The sequence below is a fragment of the Nannobrachium achirus genome (genome assembly GCF_963921795.1).
Source record: "Nannobrachium achirus genome assembly, chromosome: 2".
In the NCBI taxonomy this organism is placed as follows: Eukaryota; Metazoa; Chordata; class Actinopteri; order Myctophiformes; family Myctophidae; genus Nannobrachium; species Nannobrachium achirus.
The window spans coordinates 26,540,665-26,561,151 of NC_137811.1; the positions used below are offsets into that span (position 1 = coordinate 26,540,665).

The following is a 20,487-nucleotide window of genomic DNA, read 5'->3' on the forward strand; positions in this document are numbered from 1 at the left end:
CAACACATCGCATCGCATCGTGCGTGTGTGTGTGTGTGTGTGTGTGTGTGTGTGTGTGTGTGTGTGTGTGTGTGTGTGTGTGTGTGTGTGTGTGTGTGTGTGTGTGTGTGTGTGTGTGTGTGTGTGTGTGTGTGTGTGTGTGTGTGTAGGTGTGTACCTTTCATTGCAGAGCTGGTCTTAACGGCCATCCTTCCAACCAAACACTCCTTCAGCATGGACTCATAGTTCACCCAGCGATGCACCTGAGGAGAGCCGTGGATATGGACAACCATCATCTATCTGAACGCAGTTACCAGGGCAAAGGGGCTGACGCTATAGGTTTCAGAGGCACTTGCCCGTTGGGCAAGTACAGGTCATGTTCTACTTGCCCAAAGGTCATGCCCACTTAACTGAAAAGTAAAGCGTCCATTATAACACTTCTTTACTTTTTGGGGCTGTGCGATATAAAAATCCATACCTAAATTTTTATCCAAATACCTATAGATATGTTTCTTTAGACAGATATCTTGTGTTGTGTTTATACATTTTAGACGGTTGCGTCCCCTCTCAAACAAGCCCTTGCCCAGTCGGGCAACCTGAAAGCAAACTTCACCAGCCCGAAAGTTTTATTTACCTGCCGGCAGGTGGGCAACCCTTAGTGTCAATGGCTGCAGGGCTTTCATATCAATAACCATTAAACCTCCATTACGATTGATGACTATTATTTAAAAATATAGTGAAAATAGGAGATCTACAAGACCTTTCAACGAATGCCTTACCAAATCAATAGTTCTCACAATATGTTGTGATTCTAAATTATTCAAAATTTTTCAAGATTTTACGGGGGGAAAAAGTTTAAAAAAAAAATAGCCAATGCAAAAATCTAAAACGACACAGATGCTTTCCCACAATGCTGTGTGCAGGTGAGGAGAAGAAAACATAAACAAGTGAGATAACAAAGCCTGCCTGCCTGCCTGCCTGCGTGTCAGTGTGAGTCTGTATGCAGGAGACTGGCTATTTATTATGTGAGATACAATGTGAGATACAAACAATTCAGTTGTGTGTGTGTGTGTGTGTGTGTGTGTGTGTGTGTGTGTGTGTGTGTGTGTGTCTGTGTCTGTGTCTGTGTCTGTGTCTGTGTCTGTGTCTGTGTCTGTCTGTCTGTCTGTCTGTCTGTCTGTCTGTCTGTCTGTCTGTCTGTCTGACTATGCCTGCCTGCCTGCCTGCCTGCGTGGGAGTGGGATTGAGCATGCTTATTAAAGAAGGACAAACATTGCTCAGATAATGGCCATGAATGTTTCTGGGCAAGGTTTGCAGCCAAAGTGGAAAAAAAACTCTCAGTCTAAAGGGAAAAACACATAAAATAAAATAAAGAATACACATGTCCTATCCTATCCTCTATTAAAAGCCATTCTACAGTATAGAAGTGTCTTTTAAAAGTGCTCAGAGAGTAAGCCTGTCTAACTTCCAGAGGAAGTTGATTCGACAAGTGTGCCCATCTAAGGTTGCGGGTAGGGATGCAATAGGGGACACAAGATCAGAAATATAGGCTGGTGCCAGGCGGTTTCGTGCCTTAAAAACAAACACTAATATTTTAAAAGCAGTTCTTAATGGCACAAGTAACGAGTGCAGAGAGAGGCCAGAACGGGGCTAATATGATCAATTGGTCATATTTTCTGGTTCTCATAAGAACCGTAAGGCTCTAACTGGGTTAGAGGGTCAGTTGACATTTCATTACTATGACCTACGGCTACCGCCCGACTTATAACTAGGGGCGATCGTGCTTTCGCCGTGGCTGCCCCTAGACCCTTCATGTCCAGGTCTGCCCAGTCCATCTACGGTCGCTTATCTCCCGATTAGGGAGTCTTACTGGTAAGTCCCTCCTCAAGACTCACTTTTTTAATTTGGCTTTTAACCACAGCTGAGCTTAAGTTTTAACTTGCTCATTTTCTTTTATTTGTTTATTTGTTTGTATTTGGTTGTATTGTTTCTCGTTGAACTGTTTTTTTTTTTTTTTTTCCTGTTGTACAGCACCTTGGTCGACACTGTAATTTTTAAATGTGCTATATACAAAGTTTGATTTGATTTGATCTGATCCCTAGCTGCAGTGTTTTGGAAAAGCTGGAGGCAGTTGATGCAGTTGATTGAAGGAGAGGCCAAGGCTCTTCTTCCATGGGTCAAACTCACAATAAGCTGTTGCACAGCCAGCAGTAAATATGATCAACACACAAACAACTCACCCACACACACACACAATGTAAACACGTAATTTCACACAGTGTTTGCCAATAGCAGCAGTGACAAATGAGTTTTAAAATCGATTAGTCCTGCATCTTGGCAGATTCTATGTGCGACCAGATGGAGGAAGCAACCTGAAGTCACAGAGGGGGTGACAAGCCTGGCTTCAGCAGCATGGGCTGTGACATGTTGCTCTGCCTTTGTACCTTTGTACAAGGTCATTCACATTCATGCCTGCAATGTTATGAATACACCCTCCTGGGGGGAAACTGGTAGGAGATGAAAGGACAGTAAAACCAGTTGTGTGATGTGGATTTTTGAAGTAGAGGTACTCTATTTTCATGACGTCACGTGCACGTGCACGCGCATGCAATGTGTGCACGCAGCCTGCCGTTCGTAATGTATTCAATACATATGATGGAAAAAAATGTAATCTAATTATATTTCTTTTTTAGTTATATTGTTAATTTGTTGCTTTTGTTTTAGTTTCAATTAATTTATTTTCCTTTTTATATATAAAAAATCAAACCTCGGTTCGAAGTGGAGCGGTGAATCTGAGCAGCTATACTGTGTGCGTGCGTGCGTGCGTGCGTGTGTGTGTGTGTGTATGTGTGTGTGTGTGTGTGCCTGCACAACAGCGCCCCTCCTTTAACTTGTGTGTTGTGTGTGGCCACTCAAGGTATTGCCAGGCTACAGACATAGCCAGCCACCCACCCACATAGCCAGCCACCCACCCACCCACAGACATACCTGTCTATTGGGAGCGCTTTCACCGCTCCAAAAAACATTTTATATAAAATACCTTTACGTAGACTCACCCACACTACACTACACTAGCCCTGAAATGAAACGGTTGTATGACAGAATACCGTGCCACAATACGTTCCCCTACGGTAACTCTGGTCCGACTCCACTAACGCTATGTGTTCCCTATGCGAGCTCTTTTTAGTGCAGCTATGCACGTTCGTTAGCCACAGCAGAGAATAGAACACTAGGCAAACGTCCTGCTGTGAGGACGTACAGTAGGTGTCAGGTGAGGCATGCCCGAGTAATATTATGCAAAAGGGGTGCAAATGCTCATTTCGAGCAAATCAGTCTAAAAGCGCCAAATTTTGCACAGATGTAGCCCAGGGCTTGCTCTAATTATTACGCTAGGGCACCTGGGTTTGCAACCTTCGGGGTCACCACAGCGGCTAAATCAAGTTGGGCTCCCATCGACTTTCAATACAGGAGGAAAATACCCAGAAAAAACATCTGATTTAAGTAGGATGTGAGGGGTCTAACTAGGGGTTTGTTATGATTCTGAATCCATTCCAAGCATTTGTTTTGCACAAAAAAACCTTCCTTGGACTAAAAATCGCCTAACAAAACGATGGTTTAGTGATGAGTCATCACTTTTCACAGTTTTCTGGGCATTTTGTGGGGCATTTTTTTCCCTGTGTATTTTCCTCCTGTATAGAAAGTCGAAGGGAGCCCAACTTGATTTGGCCGCTGTGGTGACCCCGAAGGTTGCAAACTCGGGGCCCTAGCTAAATCATTAGAGCAAGCCCTGGGCTACATCTGTGCAAAATATGGCGCTTTTAGACTGATTTGCACGAAATGAGCATTTGCTCCCCTTAAAGGGGAAGACCACCCATTTTTAATATTGAACTATGTCATTAATATAACTTAGAGGAGTTGTGTGGAAAAGTCCCCCCCCCCCCTCCCCTGTGTTGCCTAGAACTGGAAGATTGATTTTGGGGTTTGTATTGTAAAGTACAACGGTGTCATCAAGTTGTACTTTACAATACAAACCCCAAAATCAAACTTCCAGTTCTAGGCAACACAGAAGGGGGGAACTTTTTTTCTATTTCCACACAACTCCTCTAAGGTATATTAATGACATAGTTCAATATTGAAAATGGGTGGTCTTCCCCTTTAAGGCCCCGCACTAGTAAGGGGATTGAAGTGTTGACCGCCGCGTCAACACATCTTGACGACGTGCGAGCACGCGCATGCACGCATCTGCATGTGAGGCGCGCGTGCATGCAGCTTGATAAGAAAGGGAACGTCGTTCCTGTGCTCTCCAGCGGCATCTCACCTCTGAGTAAAACCATCTTTGACTTTCACCTGTCAGTTAAAAAGTTAGAGAATTAATGAATAACAAATTAAGAAGCAAAATGGATAAAGCCCACACACCGAGGTAGGCACAAAACTTCTTTAACGTTTCCATGTTGTTGATCTTCATCAGCTCATGTGATCATGCACACCAGCTTTGTCTTTATAAAGAGGAGTCCTTATTGTCTGTCACCCCTACTTTGTGCCACCCCCACAGTCACTGCAGGTGTGACACATCTCCCCTGAGTGATCCCATTTGACTTGTGTGTTCACAAAAAACTAATTACAAATTAAGAAGAACATAATATGTAAATGGCGAAGTTAAGTTATAAAGCGCCTTTACCCAAGGCCCTTAATTAACAATGTGCATTACATTCACGCACACATCTACACACAGACGGAAGAGGAAACCATGCAAGGCATCAACCTGCTCATCGAGAGCACTTAGGGGTTCAAGTGTCTTGCTCAAAGACACTTCCCGACACTAAAGGTCTTTGCACACTGCTGCGTTTTTCGGGCCGAATATCGGAGTGAATTTCGGAGTGCGTGAATAAAAAAATCAACCTCACGTTATGTCAATCACGTTTGCACACTGCCGCCCGTTTCGTATTTATTTTCGGACCAGGGTTGATTTTTTTCCGATTTTCGCAGCTGTCGCACTGAGTCCCTTGCTCTCTCTCTCTTTCCTCTCTCTCTCCCTGGCCTACGGCTTTCGGATTTCCAAAACGCAACGAAAACACGCAGTGCAGTGTGCAACCACCTTAACTCTGGGGGAGTTCGGGATGGAACTAGGAACCTTCCGGTTCCCAAGCGGACGCTCTACCTCTGAGCCACTGTCTCCTCTATGTACATTGTATTTTCTGTTCTTGAAGAAAAATGTAAACGTAAAATGCAATCATTAGTTTTAATGGGAATAACTTATCGGTTATTCCAATTTAAAAAATGTAATTGCATTTGCACTTGCAGACAGCGTGCAGGATTTTTTCTTTTTTTTTGTACATTGGAGGCCTCGTTTGTAGGGCTGTCACGATTATGACATTTTACATGACGATTAACTGTCACTCAAATAATTGCGATTAACGGTTTAATTGTGTTTTTGTCACTGACAATTTATGTTTGGCTTGTATGCTTTGAAGTTCCACATGGCAGACAAAGAAACTACTGACATATTTGACAACTTTATAATTTAATAAGAACATTGATAGTGGAAATAGCTGATCTACAAGCTCACAACACGTTGTGAGCTTGTAGATCAGCTATTTCCACTATTTTTGATAAAGTTTGATATAATAATTTTTAATTTTTCAACATGGAAACGATTATGAAGATTGTGACAAAATAATTGCGATTATGTCAAATAATTGCGATTAGACGATTAATGTAATAATTGCGACAGGCCTACTCGTTTGATCTTCTCCTACGCACCTGTCGCCTTTGTAGGTGTGCAAAGGTTTTTGTTATGTTCTATATTTGAGACTATAAATGGAAATGAGCTTCTATCTAAATCCGGCATGTTTACATGAGATCATGTTCAATTGACTGAATTCTTGTACATTTATTGAGTGTTCATTAACTCATTAACTGCCAAAAACGTGAATCCCTTAAAAATCCCGTTGTCCCACCCTGCCACGCCCGTGAATCCCGTGAATAAAAAAAAAAAAAAAAAAAAAAAGTTTTTTTTTTTTTTTTTTTTTTTTTTAAAAATTTTTTTTGGACCCCAAAAACGTTAGTAGGCATGATAGCGATCGCGAAATTGCTTGTTTAACCCCCATACAACCCCCATACAACTCAGGTAGCAGACCTCCAAGCTCACAACAGTGTAAAACATAATGGCTGCTATCTCATGAATGCCTGAACGGATTTCCATTCGGATTTTTTTGTTTGAAAGCTGTGAGCAATGTGGACACACGTGGTGCATTATCTAGGCATGGGTGTGCATGATCCGTGCACTATGAATTACATGGAAGTCTATGGAGACGAATGGCAGTTAAAGAGTACGAAGGTATTGTTAAATGGCAGCATATGAGTTAAAGTGCTCTGTCCCGTAAATAAACAATTAAAGTAAAGTAATATCATTTTCAATGCCGCAAATTCCGCAATATCGATTTCCGTGATAGTTTTTCTCTGAAAATGCATCTTTGCTAAACAACCCTAGAGTACCTGATCAAACAGCTCTGTGCCATCTATTCCAGCTGCCCTCATCAGCTCCTCCTCTCCCCCAGGATGGTAGTCCATGTAGGGGCTGACGTTGTACACCATGCCTGGTAAAACATGGAACATAACGTTAGGGGTGGGCGATATGGAAAAATACAATATCACGATATTTTCCCAAGCTGTATAACGATACACGATTTTATCCCGATTCTTTTTCACATTGGTTTTTATGGTTATTTTTCAAGTTACTTGACAAAAACTAGACTCTCTGGGTTCCTTTTGGGAGGTCTAATTTGAACTTTACAAGTATGTAACTCTGACAGTATACAAATGAAACCAAATGGACCCTTGCGGGTCCATTTGGTTTCATTTGTATACTGTCAGAGTTAAGTGGAGACCTTGACATTTTAAAGTTTGAGAACTACTGATTTAGACCAAAATGCAGGTTTAAATTGAATTCTGCAATGAATCTCTGTATTAACGATTAAACAGGATGTTTTACAAGGCTCCCTCATTGTATCACGATATATACGATACTTCTGAGAAGGCATATCGTGGAGACATTGTATCGTCTCAACGATAATTATCACCATATCGCCCACCCCTACATAACGTTGTAGTTTAAACCCTCTATGCCTGGTAACACATGGAACATGACGTTGTAGTTTAAACCCTCTATGACTGGTAACACATGGAACATAACGTTGTAGTTTAAACCCTCTATGCCTGGTAACACATGGAACATAACGTTGTAGTTTAAACCCTCTATGACTGGTAACACATGGAACATAACGTTGTAGTTTAAACCCTCTATGCCTGGTAACACATGGAACATAACGTTGTAGTTTAAACCCTCTATGACTGGTAACACATGGAACATAACGTTGTAGTTTAAACCCTCTATGACTGGTAACACATGGAACATAACGTTGTAGTTTAAACCCTCTATGACTGGTAACACATGGAACATAACGTTGTAGTTTAAACCCTCTATGACTGGTAACACATGGAACATGACGTTGTAGTTTAAACCCTCTATGCCTGGTAACACATGGAACATAACGTTGTAGTTTAAACCCTCTATGCCTGGTAACACATGGAACATGACGTTGTAGTTTAAACCCTCTATGCCTGGTAACACATGGAACATGACGTTGTAGTTTAAACCCTCTATGCCTGGTAACACATGGAACATAACGTTGTAGTTTAAACCCTCTATGCCTGGTAACACATGCAACATAACGTTGTAGTTTAAACCCTCTATGCCTGGTAACACATGGAACATAACGTTGTAGTTTAAACCCCTCTATGCCTGGTAACACATGGAACATAACGTTGTAGTTTAAACCCTCTATGCCTGGTAACACATGGAACATGACGTTGTAGTTTAAACCCTCTATGCCTGGTAACACATGGAACATGACGTTGTAGTTTAAACCCTCTATGCCTGGTAACACATGGAACATGACGTTGTAGTTTAAACCCTCTATGCCTGGTAACACATGGAACATAACGTTGTAGTTTAAACCCTCTATGCCTGGTAACACATGGAACATAACGTTGTAGTTTAAACCCTCTATGACTGGTAACACATAGAACATAACGTTGTAGTTTAAACCCTCTATGACTGGTAACACATGGAACATGACGTTGTAGTTTAAACCCTCTATGCCTGGTAACACATGGAACATGACGTTGTAGTTTAAACCCTCTATGACTGGTAACACATAGAACATAACGTTGTAGTTTAAACCCTCTATGCCTGGTAACACATGGAACATAACGTTGTAGTTTAAACCCTCTATGACTGGTAACACATAGAACATAACGTTGTAGTTTAAACCCTCTATGCCTGGTAACACATGGAACATAACGTTGTAGTTTAAACCCTCTATGACTGGTAACACATAGAACATAACGTTGTAGTTTAAACCCTCTATGCCTGGTAACACATGGAACATGACGTTGTAGTTTAAACCCTCTATGCCTGGTAACACATGGAACATGACGTTGTAGTTTAAACCCTCTATGACTGGTAACACATGGAACATAACGTTGTAGTTTAAACCCTCTATGACTGGTAACACATGGAACATAACGTTGTAGTTTAAACCCTCTATGACTGGTAACACATGGAACATGACGTTGTAGTTTAAACCCTCTATGACTGGTAACACATGGAACATAACGTTGTAGTTTAAACCCTCTATGCCTGGTAACACATGGAACATAACGTTGTAGTTTAAACCCTCTATGCCTGGTAACACATGGAACATAACGTTGTAGTTTAAACCCTCTATGACTGGTAACACATGGAACATAACGTTGTAGTTTAAACCCTCTATGCCTGGTAACACATGGAACATGACGTTGTAGTTTAAACCCTCTATGACTGGTAACACATGGAACATAACGTTGTAGTTTAAACCCTCTATGACTGGTAACACATGGAACATAACGTTGTAGTTTAAACCCTCTATGACTGGTAACACATGGAACATGACGTTGTAGTTTAAACCCTCTATGACTGGTAACACATGGAACATAACGTTGTAGTTTAAACCCTCTATGCCTGGTAACACATGGAACATAACGTTGTAGTTTAAACCCTCTATGCCTGGTAACACATGGAACATAACGTTGTAGTTTAAACCCTCTATGACTGGTAACACATGGAACATATGTTGTAGTTTAAACCCTCTATGCCTGGTAACACATGGAACATAACGTTGTAGTTTAAACCCTCTATGACTGGTAACACATGGAACATAACGTTGTAGTTTAAACCCTCTATGACTGGTAACACATGGAACATGACGTTGTAGTTTAAACCCTCTATGACTGGTAACACATGGAACATAACGTTGTAGTTTAAACCCTCTATGCCTGGTAACACATGGAACATAACGTTGTAGTTTAAACCCTCTATGCCTGGTAACACATGGAACATAACGTTGTAGTTTAAACCCTCTATGACTGGTAACACATGGAACATATGTTGTAGTTTAAACCCTCTATGCCTGGTAACACATGGAACATAACGTTGTAGTTTAAACCCTCTATGACTGGTAACACATGGAACATAACGTTGTAGTTTAAACCCTCTATGACTGGTAACACATGGAACATAACGTTGTAGTTTAAACCCTCTATGACTGGTAACACATGGAACATGACGTTGTAGTTTAAACCCTCTATGCCTGGTAACACATGGACCAAGACGTTGTAGTTTAAACCCTCTATGCCTGGTAACACATGGAACATGACGTTGTAGTTTAAACCCTCTATGACTGGTAACACATGGAACATAACGTTGTAGTTTAAACCCTCTATGACTGGTAACACATGGAACATAACGTTGTAGTTTAAACCCTCTATGACTGGTAACACATAGAACATAACGTTGTAGTTTAAACCCTCTATGCCTGGTAACACATGGAACATGACGTTGTAGTTTAAACCCTCTATGACTGGTAACACATGGAACATAACGTTGTAGTTTAAACCCTCTATGCCTGGTAACACATGGAACATGACGTTGTAGTTTAAACCCTCTATGACTGGTAACACATGGAACATAACGTTGTAGTTTAAACCCTCTATGCCTGGTAACACATGGACCAAGACGTTGTAGTTTAAACCCTCTATGCCTGGTAACACATGGACCAAGACGTTGTACACCATGCCTGGTGGTAACACATGGAACATGGTTGGTCCTAGGGTTGGGATCCAGAACCGGAGGAACCGGATCCAACATTAAGGAGGGATGTTACGATAGGAAAATGTCATGTCACAATTATTGTGACCAAAAATAAATTTGATTTACGATATTATCGCGATAATCTAAATAACATCCATTACACTGGGGGCGGAACATTGCGACGTGTGTAATGAGTTCACGGCAACTCCACCAGCTGAACCTCATGAAACCTTGCGTAGTAGCGCCTTTGGCTAAAATAGTAAACACGGGCATAAATAGCCCAACTACAAGTTCTAAGTGTATATTATGAGCTATTTTTGCTATCAAGGATGACCAACAAATTATACAATTTAAATGGTTATCCACAAGAAACCTATGTAGTCTCAATTCTGCTGAGAACTTTCAGACAAAATAGTGTATCTACAAGCTTGTGTTGAGGTTGTAGATCAGCTATTTTCGGCAAAAGATGTTTGGTGTAGAGAGGGAAAAAAGGAGGGGAATAAGGCAAGTATAGACCCTTGGAGCACCCCGGTCAATTAAGTATATAGGGTTTAAGGAGTTAATAGGATGTTACCATACTCATTTAAAAAAGTGGAAGTCCATACTCTAATAATTAATACATCGTTCCTGACATTACTATGGACCCTAACCAATGCATTTTCAAAGAACAAGCATGTCACAATAATAGACTGAGTATTTCCTCTTACTGATTACTTCCTCTTCACACTGCACAGTGTTGCGGTGAATGTCTTTGCATGTAATAGCATGTCCAATGTTCTAGCTCCACTCATTACAAGCCTTTGCCTAATTTCTTTAATAATGATGTTATTATTTTGAAGAGAATACAGACAAAAAGGAGCCTAACAAAGCACTAGGTAAAAGCTGCCACTTTCTGTCTTTCACACTTCATCTACTAGGGAAATACAACCAGCGCCCTCTGCTGATAGAAATCGTTAAGAACAGTACGTTTGTTTTTAATCTATTGAGGAGTTCATCCAAAAATGTATTGATTATTTGAAAAACATATTTATATAAGTGAAAGGAGAGGAGATTCTGTGACCACCTGAAGACCATTCCTCATCAAATGCTTATCACAACAAAATAACTTTTTTTCTCAACCAGCTCACGCCCAAATTACTGGTAAATGATCCCTTCAAACAGCAGTTACACAGCCTCAGTTTATACCAGTGAAGACGCACATTCATCTCCCTGATATTCACTTCTTCCAAACCCATTTCCCAATAAATATTAGCTTGTGTAATGCAGTTTATGTGCATTAGTAACACTGTCATGTCATAACTATGTGAAAATAGCCTATCTAAAAGCTCACAACGAGTAGCAACTCGCAACTCTACACATTGTGAGCTTGTTGATCGGAATGGAGTGGACCCCGGTCAATGAAGTATATAGGGTTGAGGTGGTTGAAATGATATTCCTTGCCAACCTTAGCATTATTATGCTAATGTTGGCAAGGAATATCATTAGCCATGTTTTGTATGGGGGATATAGGTTGCTGCCTTCAGGAAGGAGATACAGCGTTCAACATACTGTACAATAAGTCAGACTTAAGAAGTCAACTTTGAGGCTTAATTTAGAGCAGAGGTGGGCAACATTGATGATGGAGAGGGCAAATATATTTCCACGCTCACTCCAGAAGGCCACTATATTTCCACACTCACTCCAGAGGGCCACTATATTTCCACACTCACTCCAGAGGGCCACTATATTTCCACTCATTCCAGAGGGCCACATTGCAAGCTTGTGTAATGCAGTTTATGTGCATTAGTAACACTGTCATGTCATAACTATGTGAAAATAGCCTATCTAAAAGCTCACAACGAGTCGCAACTTGCAACTCTACACATTGTGAGCTTGGAGTGGAGTGGACCCCGGTCAATGAAGTATATAGGGTTGAAGTGGTTGAAATGATATTCCTTGCCAACCTTAGCATTATTATGCTAATGTTGGCAAGGAATATCATTAGCCATGTTTTGTATGGGGGATATAGGTTGCTGCCTTCAGGAAGGAGATACAGCATTCAACATACTGTACAATAAGTCAGACTGAAGAAGTCAACTTTGAGGCTTAATTTAGAGCAGAGGTGGGCAACATTGATGATGGAGAGGGCAAATATATTTCCACGCTCACTCCAGAAGGCCACTATATTTCCACACTCACTCCAGAGGGCCACTATATTTCCACACTCACTCCAGAGGGCCACTATATTTCCACTCATTCCAGAGGGCCACATTGCATACTGTATTCTGTCAGGCAGAAACCTCTTATCTACGTATTTTAAAGTTTTTTTGTAGTGCGGCACATTTTGAGCTTGTAGATCTGCTATTTTTGCTGCTGGTTCGCAAGACAAAATTGCTGATTCGCAAAAGACACATTTCAGTGTGAGCTGGTAATAGTCAGATCGTAACGTCTATGGTACAATCCTGTGGTGTCACCTCGTATGCAGGTCCAGCAGTCACTGCGTGTGTTGTGTTTCTTGAGCTCGTCCTCGGTCACCTCGATCAGGCGCCCTCTCAGCCCGGTCAGGTCTCGTCCGCTCTTGGCAAAACGGATCCAGTCCATGAGACTGTGGCCTGGCTTCAAGGCCACCTGATGAAACCATTGCAGAGATGTAATGACATAAGAGAGGTTAGATCAGCAGGGGTCTTCAATGATGTTCAGGCCAACGGCCCTTTAGCTGAGAGAGAGATGAAGTTGGGACCCCCCCACAACATATCATAATACAATTATGTTGCAGAATAAACCTTTTCCATAGATTTCATGTTTTGACAGCACTGTCATCAGTGTACTTACTTGACCTTTCACTCTTTACTTAGTCTGCTCCTTTATCCATCTATCTACAACAAAACTCTTTGCCGAAAATAGCTGATCTAAAAAAATCTAAAAATAAATACAAATAATAATTAATTACCCTCCCCTGTGACAATGAAAGGAACGACTAAATATAAAGTGAACTATGGTAAAAGTATATGTATAGTTCAGAACTTTTGAAACGTTTGTAACAATAGTCAACACAGTTGGCTTGTTACAAGCCAACTGTCAACAAGTTGTTGATGACATCGATCATCATGTCAGTAGATGTATATCTATATTGTTTGTCCTGCTTACCTTGCATCAGAGAGAGCTGCCCTGGTGTCAGTCACCCAGCAGGAAGTGTAGCTATATATTCTAATGTCACAGCTATGTTTTCAATTACACTGATGATAAAATAAGTAAAGAATACACAGTAGGCTAAATGTATCCATTTGTAACTTTTGGCTTATGAAGCCGTACAAATGTAATGAACAATGATGATTTTACAGTCAAGTACATCATAATAATAACCACTGCTATGAGATGGATCTTTCAATGTCATGGTCATGGATCATTATGATCATCATGGATCTTTTATGAATTGTGCACAAAAGGACCCCAATGCAAACAAGCCACTGCACTTTCTTGTGGTCTGACTCTGTATCTGAAGTTCAGAGGAAAAGTAGCTTTTCCTATGCGAACTTCTAATAAAGTATTCAATCAATCAGTTATCCATGTTGCTATCCATAATAGATAGATATTTTATCGATTCTGACATAATCAAGATTGGTAATGTTATAGGCTACATATTACCTTCCATGTTACCTCAGTAAATGTATCCATTTGTAACTCTTGGGTGTACAAATATAACTAAAATGTATGGACTGTTACATTTGTACACTCCCAAGCACTGAGGAAGTTACAGTGCAAGTAGACCTACAATAATGACCAGTGCCACTGTCTGCCACTGCTCTGAGATCAGGTGGATCTTCCAGTGTCAGTGGTCAAAACCGGTCATGGATCATCATTATCATATGCTCCTCCAACCATCTTTACCTTGTTCCTGCCGGACTGTCCGGCCGGGGCGACCCGCTGCTGGGACCCGGGCGCCGGGAAGGACTGCTGGCTCGGGACGTTCAACATGATCCGATCCTCCACTCTTCGGAAGCAGATCCAACTTCGTACAAACCCTGTTTGTTACAGTTCAAGGACCAACCAATAACGGTATGTTGTTGTCAGTCAGTCACAGGTAGTGTAATGTATGGAATTAAAGGGTTGTGTGGGGGTATTTTTGCACCCCTCCTCAACAGACCCCGACTGACCGACAGAAGTTCAACTCCACACAAACTTCTTCCGTGGTTTTGACATTTCACTGACGGTTGAGCAATAGAGGACTAAGCCCAGCCTGAGCTAACAGACAGCTAACATGCTAACACCAGGGAACATTATTCTCCATTGACACGCTCCTATAAAACATAACATGATTGTCAGGGAAGCGATTAGCATATGGTAACGTTAGACGTTTCTCGCGGAATTATTTTAGCATGCATAACGCCTCCTTGTGTGGACTTATATTGTTGTTATATGGACTACACATTAGACACTCATGATGATGTCGCAGTATTATCGCATTTGACAACAACATGTTACGTCACAAAATTGCGACCACCACTGCCTATGTTTTTGCTGCGTTTTATAATGGGGTGGCACTGCCCTCTAGTGTTCGTTTCGTGGATTGTTTTTTAGACAATGTTTTACACTCTGACAGGGAACACAAATGGATATTTTGGTTCCATTTACACTGTCAGAGTTACACACTTGTATGGGTCAATTTAGACCCCCATAAAGGAACCCATAGTGTCCCTCCCTGGAATCCACTAGGATAACGAGTACTTTATCCTGGATAAAGTACTCGTTATCTTAGACAAAGTACTATGTTCTATCCATCTGTCTTTCAATGTTATATGAGATACTTAAAGGAGTAGTTCGCCCCCAACATGACTTCTTTCTATTGATTACTCGTGCCATGGAGAGTAGAGTTCAATAATATTTTTTGGTTTTTGTCACATTCCTAAGACAAAAATTTGATTTGAGTACATTTACCCCCATTGATTCCGGATGGGGGTACATTTATTGTTATCACATTTTTGTCTTAGGAATGTGACAAAAACCAAAAAAATATTATTGAACTCTACTCTCCATGGCATGAGTAATCAATAGAAAAGAAGTCATTTTGGGGGTGAACTACTCCTTTAAAGTGTGGTTCCTGTGGAAATAAGCCGTAGTGCTGTCTAGGATCTCCTTTTAGTTGACCTTGTACCAGTGATTTGTACTGTCATGAAACTGTACTTTTTTTCTATTGCAAACTTATTAGAAGTTTCTTCAATCAATCAATCAAAACAGCAAAATGAGTTAGTTTAAAGGAGTAGTTCACTCCCAAAATGACTTTTTTCTATTGATTGATTACTCATGCCATGGAGACATGAGTTCAATAATATTTTTTTGTTTTTGTAGCATTCCTAGGACAAAAACTTGGATAGGCTATAGTAAAATTATACCCATTGATTCCGGATGGGGACCCAAATACATTCAGGTCCCCATCTGGAATGGGGGTACGTTTATTGTAATCAAATTATTGTCTTGACAAAAAAACTAAAAATATTATTGAACTCAAGTCTCCATGACATGAGTAGGCCTAATCAATAGAAAAAAAGTCATTTTGGGGGTGAACTACTCCTTTAACACTACTTTACCCCTATTTTAAACTTAGGCTGTTCGATTCTACAAGCACAAGTTTGTAGATTGGCAATTTTTGAATGTTTTTTGAAAAATCTTCAAAAACTGTGATTAAAATGTTCAACACAAAAGCACCTCTCTGGGGGGGTCCCTCGCATAAAATCCTTTAAAATGGCAGTCCATGGCCTATAGTATCAATTTGGGGGTCCTCCTTCACATGAAAATGTTTGAGAACCACTGATTTAATAGACAACAGTGTTACAGACAGTGTCACTAGTTAACAATATAGCGGAATGTCAATACACTGGACAGGATCCAGTTTATTTCATGTCATAAACTACAGCAGCAAAATACTCCAACTGCAACATTCATTGGACCCACCTGAAATGACACAGAAAAAAGTGGTCAGTTTGCCTCTTGCCTCATCCTCGTCTTCAGAGTCAGTCTCCTCCTCATCTGACATGCTGCAGTATAAATACAGACGGGTGTCTCTTCTTCACACACTGGATGAGTGCTGGTCGCACGAGAGAAATAGAACACACTGAAACAGAGGCCTATATTGGGCAAAGGAAAAATTAAACTTATTTTACAAAGCCCTGTGCCTACCTAGTAGGCCTAATAGGCCTACATTGTATCAAAGTTCACATGTTGTTTCACTGTTTAAATCCATTCTGGAGTGAAGAACAGCCATGCAGACAACCATGCAGCTCTGGCTCTCTGAAGGCACATTTAGCCTGCTTAATGGAATGACACTAAGAGGATTCTGTGGAGGGGTCAAGTTCATTTCTTCAAAATAAAAGCCTCTAAACTCATTGACTGTGTATGTACACTACACTACAGTACAGTAGTGTACAGCAGTGTTTCTCAAAATGGGGTCCGGTCCCCCGCAGGGGGTCCTGGTTGGGTTCCAGGGGGTCCCCAGCAAAAGTAGAAGATAGGCTTATAGCATCACAATAATTTAACTTTATCCATTTATATGTGAATGAACAAGCTCACAGCTGCAAGCTTGTACATCTGCTACTTTTTTTAAAGATATCGAAAATGTTTGGAAAATAATTATTATAAAATATATATTTTGATATATATTTTTTTAACATAAATATTTATTCTCTTCCGGTGGTCCCTGGCACAAAAACTAGAAAGAAAGAAAGACTCAATATTGTGATTATTTGAAAACGATAACCCACTAATGTGTTAATCGTAAACGTTTTACACAGAGATCAGGAAAAGCAGCACACACTGGTACCACTGTCTCTCATACATGCACAGCACTTGCAGTGGGCTGAAGGGGTCCAATGGTCAGCAAATGGAGGGTAACTTCTGCTGACGAGAGCAGCAGCACATGGACATAGCAAGCAGAATGTAAGGTACAGATACAGTACACTTTCATAACACAGAGATTAAAGAAAGCACTGATGGTATAATTATGCAAATATTCCTATATACAGTATACAGTGTATGGTATATACATACATATACATATACATATACATATACATATACATATATATATATATATATATATATATATATCGTCGTTGTCGGGTGAAAACCTTGTATGTCCAAAACCGTTTGTTTAGCATTTTTCATTTTAAAAATGATTTAATCTAGTGAAAACAGCCGATCTACAAGCACACAACGCCTCGCACCGCGAGGCGTTGTGTGCTTGTAGATCTGCTGTTTTCACTACTTTTGTGTGACGGCCTTGTACGATGAAGCAGGGCTTTACTTTGTGAAAAAACATACAAATTTTGAAACTTGGAGATACGAGGTTTCCACCCGACAACGACGATATATATATGTGGGTGGGTGACGTGACATAGCGTTTTCGCTGTCCTCAGTGTCAAACATGTATAAATAAAAAATATATTTGCCAAAAACCTTCTGAATATTGTGCAGGACATTAAGCTTTATGTGAACTTACTCAAGATTAAAACATTTCATTCCTCATTTCTTCAGAATTTTCAACCAAACATGGCAAAACTCATATGGTGTGACTGTCCCGACCTTGTTTCTCAAAGTGGGAACTTGAATAAAACTAAGAAAAAGAATTGCTAAAATTCATTTAAAAATGAATTTAGGCTCACAAAAATGTCTATTTGTGAGCCTATATCTTTTCAAAGTCAAAGCATAATGTTTTCAGTCATTTCTGATCAAAAAGATTTTGTCCCCCAAACCAAAATCATTTGGTGTGACACTAGTTTGGAAAAATTAAACAGGCAATTATTTGGACACCTATTGGCTAGAGAGGTCCTTCTTCTGTAAGGCTATTCAGCACTCCCAGCACAACTGCAAGACAGGTGTCTGAGGTGAGTTATGATTTTAACATTTTCATGAAATGCCATCTTATTGAAACTTTGACAAGTGTGGCACTTCTGGATGTCTGTTGGTGTGACACCTTTTCATTAAAAAAAGCTTAAGTTATTTGAAGTTTTAGTCATAATTCCATGTAGATCTAGGTTGCTTTGTTATAGCTAGCATATTGTTAGCATGCTAATGTGTACCTAGTAGCCTCAAGGTAAACCTAAATGCAGAAAACGTAATATGGTGTGACACTTTATCATAATGGTGACATGTCTGCTTGTCACGCCATATGACTTGATTGTCACACCATATGATATATACTGTATTTAACTACAGATATAACAATAAATAACAAAGTCCCATGTTTCTTTTATCCATTTAAACATTTGTTTTAAACATTTTTACACAAAATGTAATTTAGCTTCATTCAGTGATACTTCAAATTCATCAGACAGAGCAGAAACCCCTTCACAGAAACCTTAACATATTGTTTCAATCTAAACAATATTTTCTCTTTGTCTTAAACTATACATTCCATTTTCTTTTGTCAGCTGGAAAATGACAAGTGCTGCTGAGAGAACGAGAAAGTACAGGGAGAAACTTTACAATGACCCAGCAAGGAGAGAGGAGCCAAAGGGGCGAGACTGCATTTTCTACGAAGAGCAGGAGGTTGTCTGTGGCATAGCAGAACCGCAACAAGGCAGCCGGTTTGCTACCCTCACCAAATACGACTGGCTGATGTACAATACAGTCTAAATGTATAATCTAATCTGATCTAATACTTTTGTACTTTCACTCACTGGACTGGACAGTGGACAGTGTTAAGGTAGGACCCCAGACAAAAATAGCGAAAATAGCTGATCTACAAGCTCTCAACGCGTCGTGCTGCGAGAGCTTGTAGATCAGCTATTTTCGAAGTTGCACAACCCAGCACTCTTTAGCTAGTAGAGATGTGGTGTAACGTCATGATTCCTAAATACATTTGTTCAACACAAAATGCTGTGTTCAAGTTCAGGAGACTTCGGAAAAAAGCAATTCACCTGAATGCTGAGTTCTGTTTCCACTAATTGTGTTAATAAAATGTTGCCTTGGCTCCCAGTGTGGCTATGCACCTATTGTCTCTTTAAGATCCTTCTGCCGTGGGCCGGCAGAATACTTAGGTGATAGGTGTGCGTAGCATTCCTGTGCACATCCTCATCATCCATCTACTACTATAATTCTTTCTTATCCCATGTTAAAGCCCTACAATAATATCCTGTTCAGAAATATTAAGGCCATGTTATTTAATGTTAAAGCAATTTTACTGTTGCTGTTTTTCCTGGGTAATTGTTTAATCAATCAGTAATGTTCAGTACTCACTAATAGGTAGGTTAAAACACAGTTTGCTTTGACACATGAAGATATGATCATACGGTGTGACACTAAATCATTTGGTGTGACATTCCAAATAGTGAAAAATCATACCTTTATTAATGATGAAACCAAAAAAATGTTTATGGATTACATAGAAAATAGTATCAGGAAGAGTCACAAATATTTGTGTAATTTTAGAGAAAGTTTTGTCAGAATACATTTAAAATATGTTGAAAGATTGACAACATGGGCCTCACACAGAGTGTTGATTATGAAAAAAATATACAGATTGAATTAATTTTCACAAAACTATAGTGGATCACAGGTTAGTTATGATAAAGGACTTTGATAAAGTGAGTAACCTAAGAAAGGTGTACTCCATTTTCATTTTATGAACAATTATTGTCATGTCACACCATATGACGATTTTAGGCACAAGTACAACAGACTGCTGAATAAAGTCTGATTCCAATAAAATATCTAAAAACAAAATGTGTTTCCATAAGGTTAAGAGTGAGTAGAACAAAAGTAAATCATTTGTATGCCTGCTATTTAAAGTTTTTTTAAAAACACATTTTTTGGGGCGTCACGTCACTGACCCATATATATATATATATATATATATATATATATATATATATATATATATATATATATATATATATATACCGGTATATATATATATACATATACACTAGGGTGGATCTTAAATGACCTTTTTCTGATTTTCTTGAGTCTCACCCCCCAATTATGTTCCAATGTACAAAAAACTGCTTTGGTTAAAATTTGGTTGAATTTCAAGCATATTTAGAGGTAGCTCAATCAAGTCAAAGATTGTACATTTTATTGGTCAAAATCGAATTGCACTGCAGGCACATTTAAGTTATACATTACACATTATTCTTATACTAAGCACAGAAATGATATTTTTTAAGCTTACAAATCTAAACACAAATCTGATTACATGTTTGTCATATGTCAAACCAGAATTAATGTATTGTAGGTAATAGCAAAGCAAAGAATGACAATTTGCAATTTTTCATTTAACGTGCACAATGACATGTCTTTATTGCACACTCTTCAATCATACTCACAACACACAACAAGTACACAGC

General features: G+C 39.7%; 1 protein-coding gene across 1 annotated transcript in view; it reads right to left on the reverse strand.

The window, feature by feature from the left end:
- Positions 1 to 14,541, reverse strand: part of cyb5r4 (cytochrome b5 reductase 4) — a 49,614-nt gene extending 35,073 nt beyond the window's left edge. Inside the window, exons 1-4 of the mRNA XM_080738630.1 lie at positions 14,036 to 14,541; positions 12,622 to 12,775; positions 6,475 to 6,575; positions 158 to 242 (exon numbers count right to left, since the gene is read on the reverse strand). Of these exons, the coding sequence (XP_080594756.1) occupies positions 158 to 242; positions 6,475 to 6,575; positions 12,622 to 12,775; positions 14,036 to 14,122 (427 nt within the window). The 5' untranslated portion in view covers positions 14,123 to 14,541. The remainder of the gene's footprint in view (positions 1 to 157; positions 243 to 6,474; positions 6,576 to 12,621; positions 12,776 to 14,035) is intronic.
- Between the last annotated feature and the right edge of the window lie 5,946 nt (positions 14,542 to 20,487).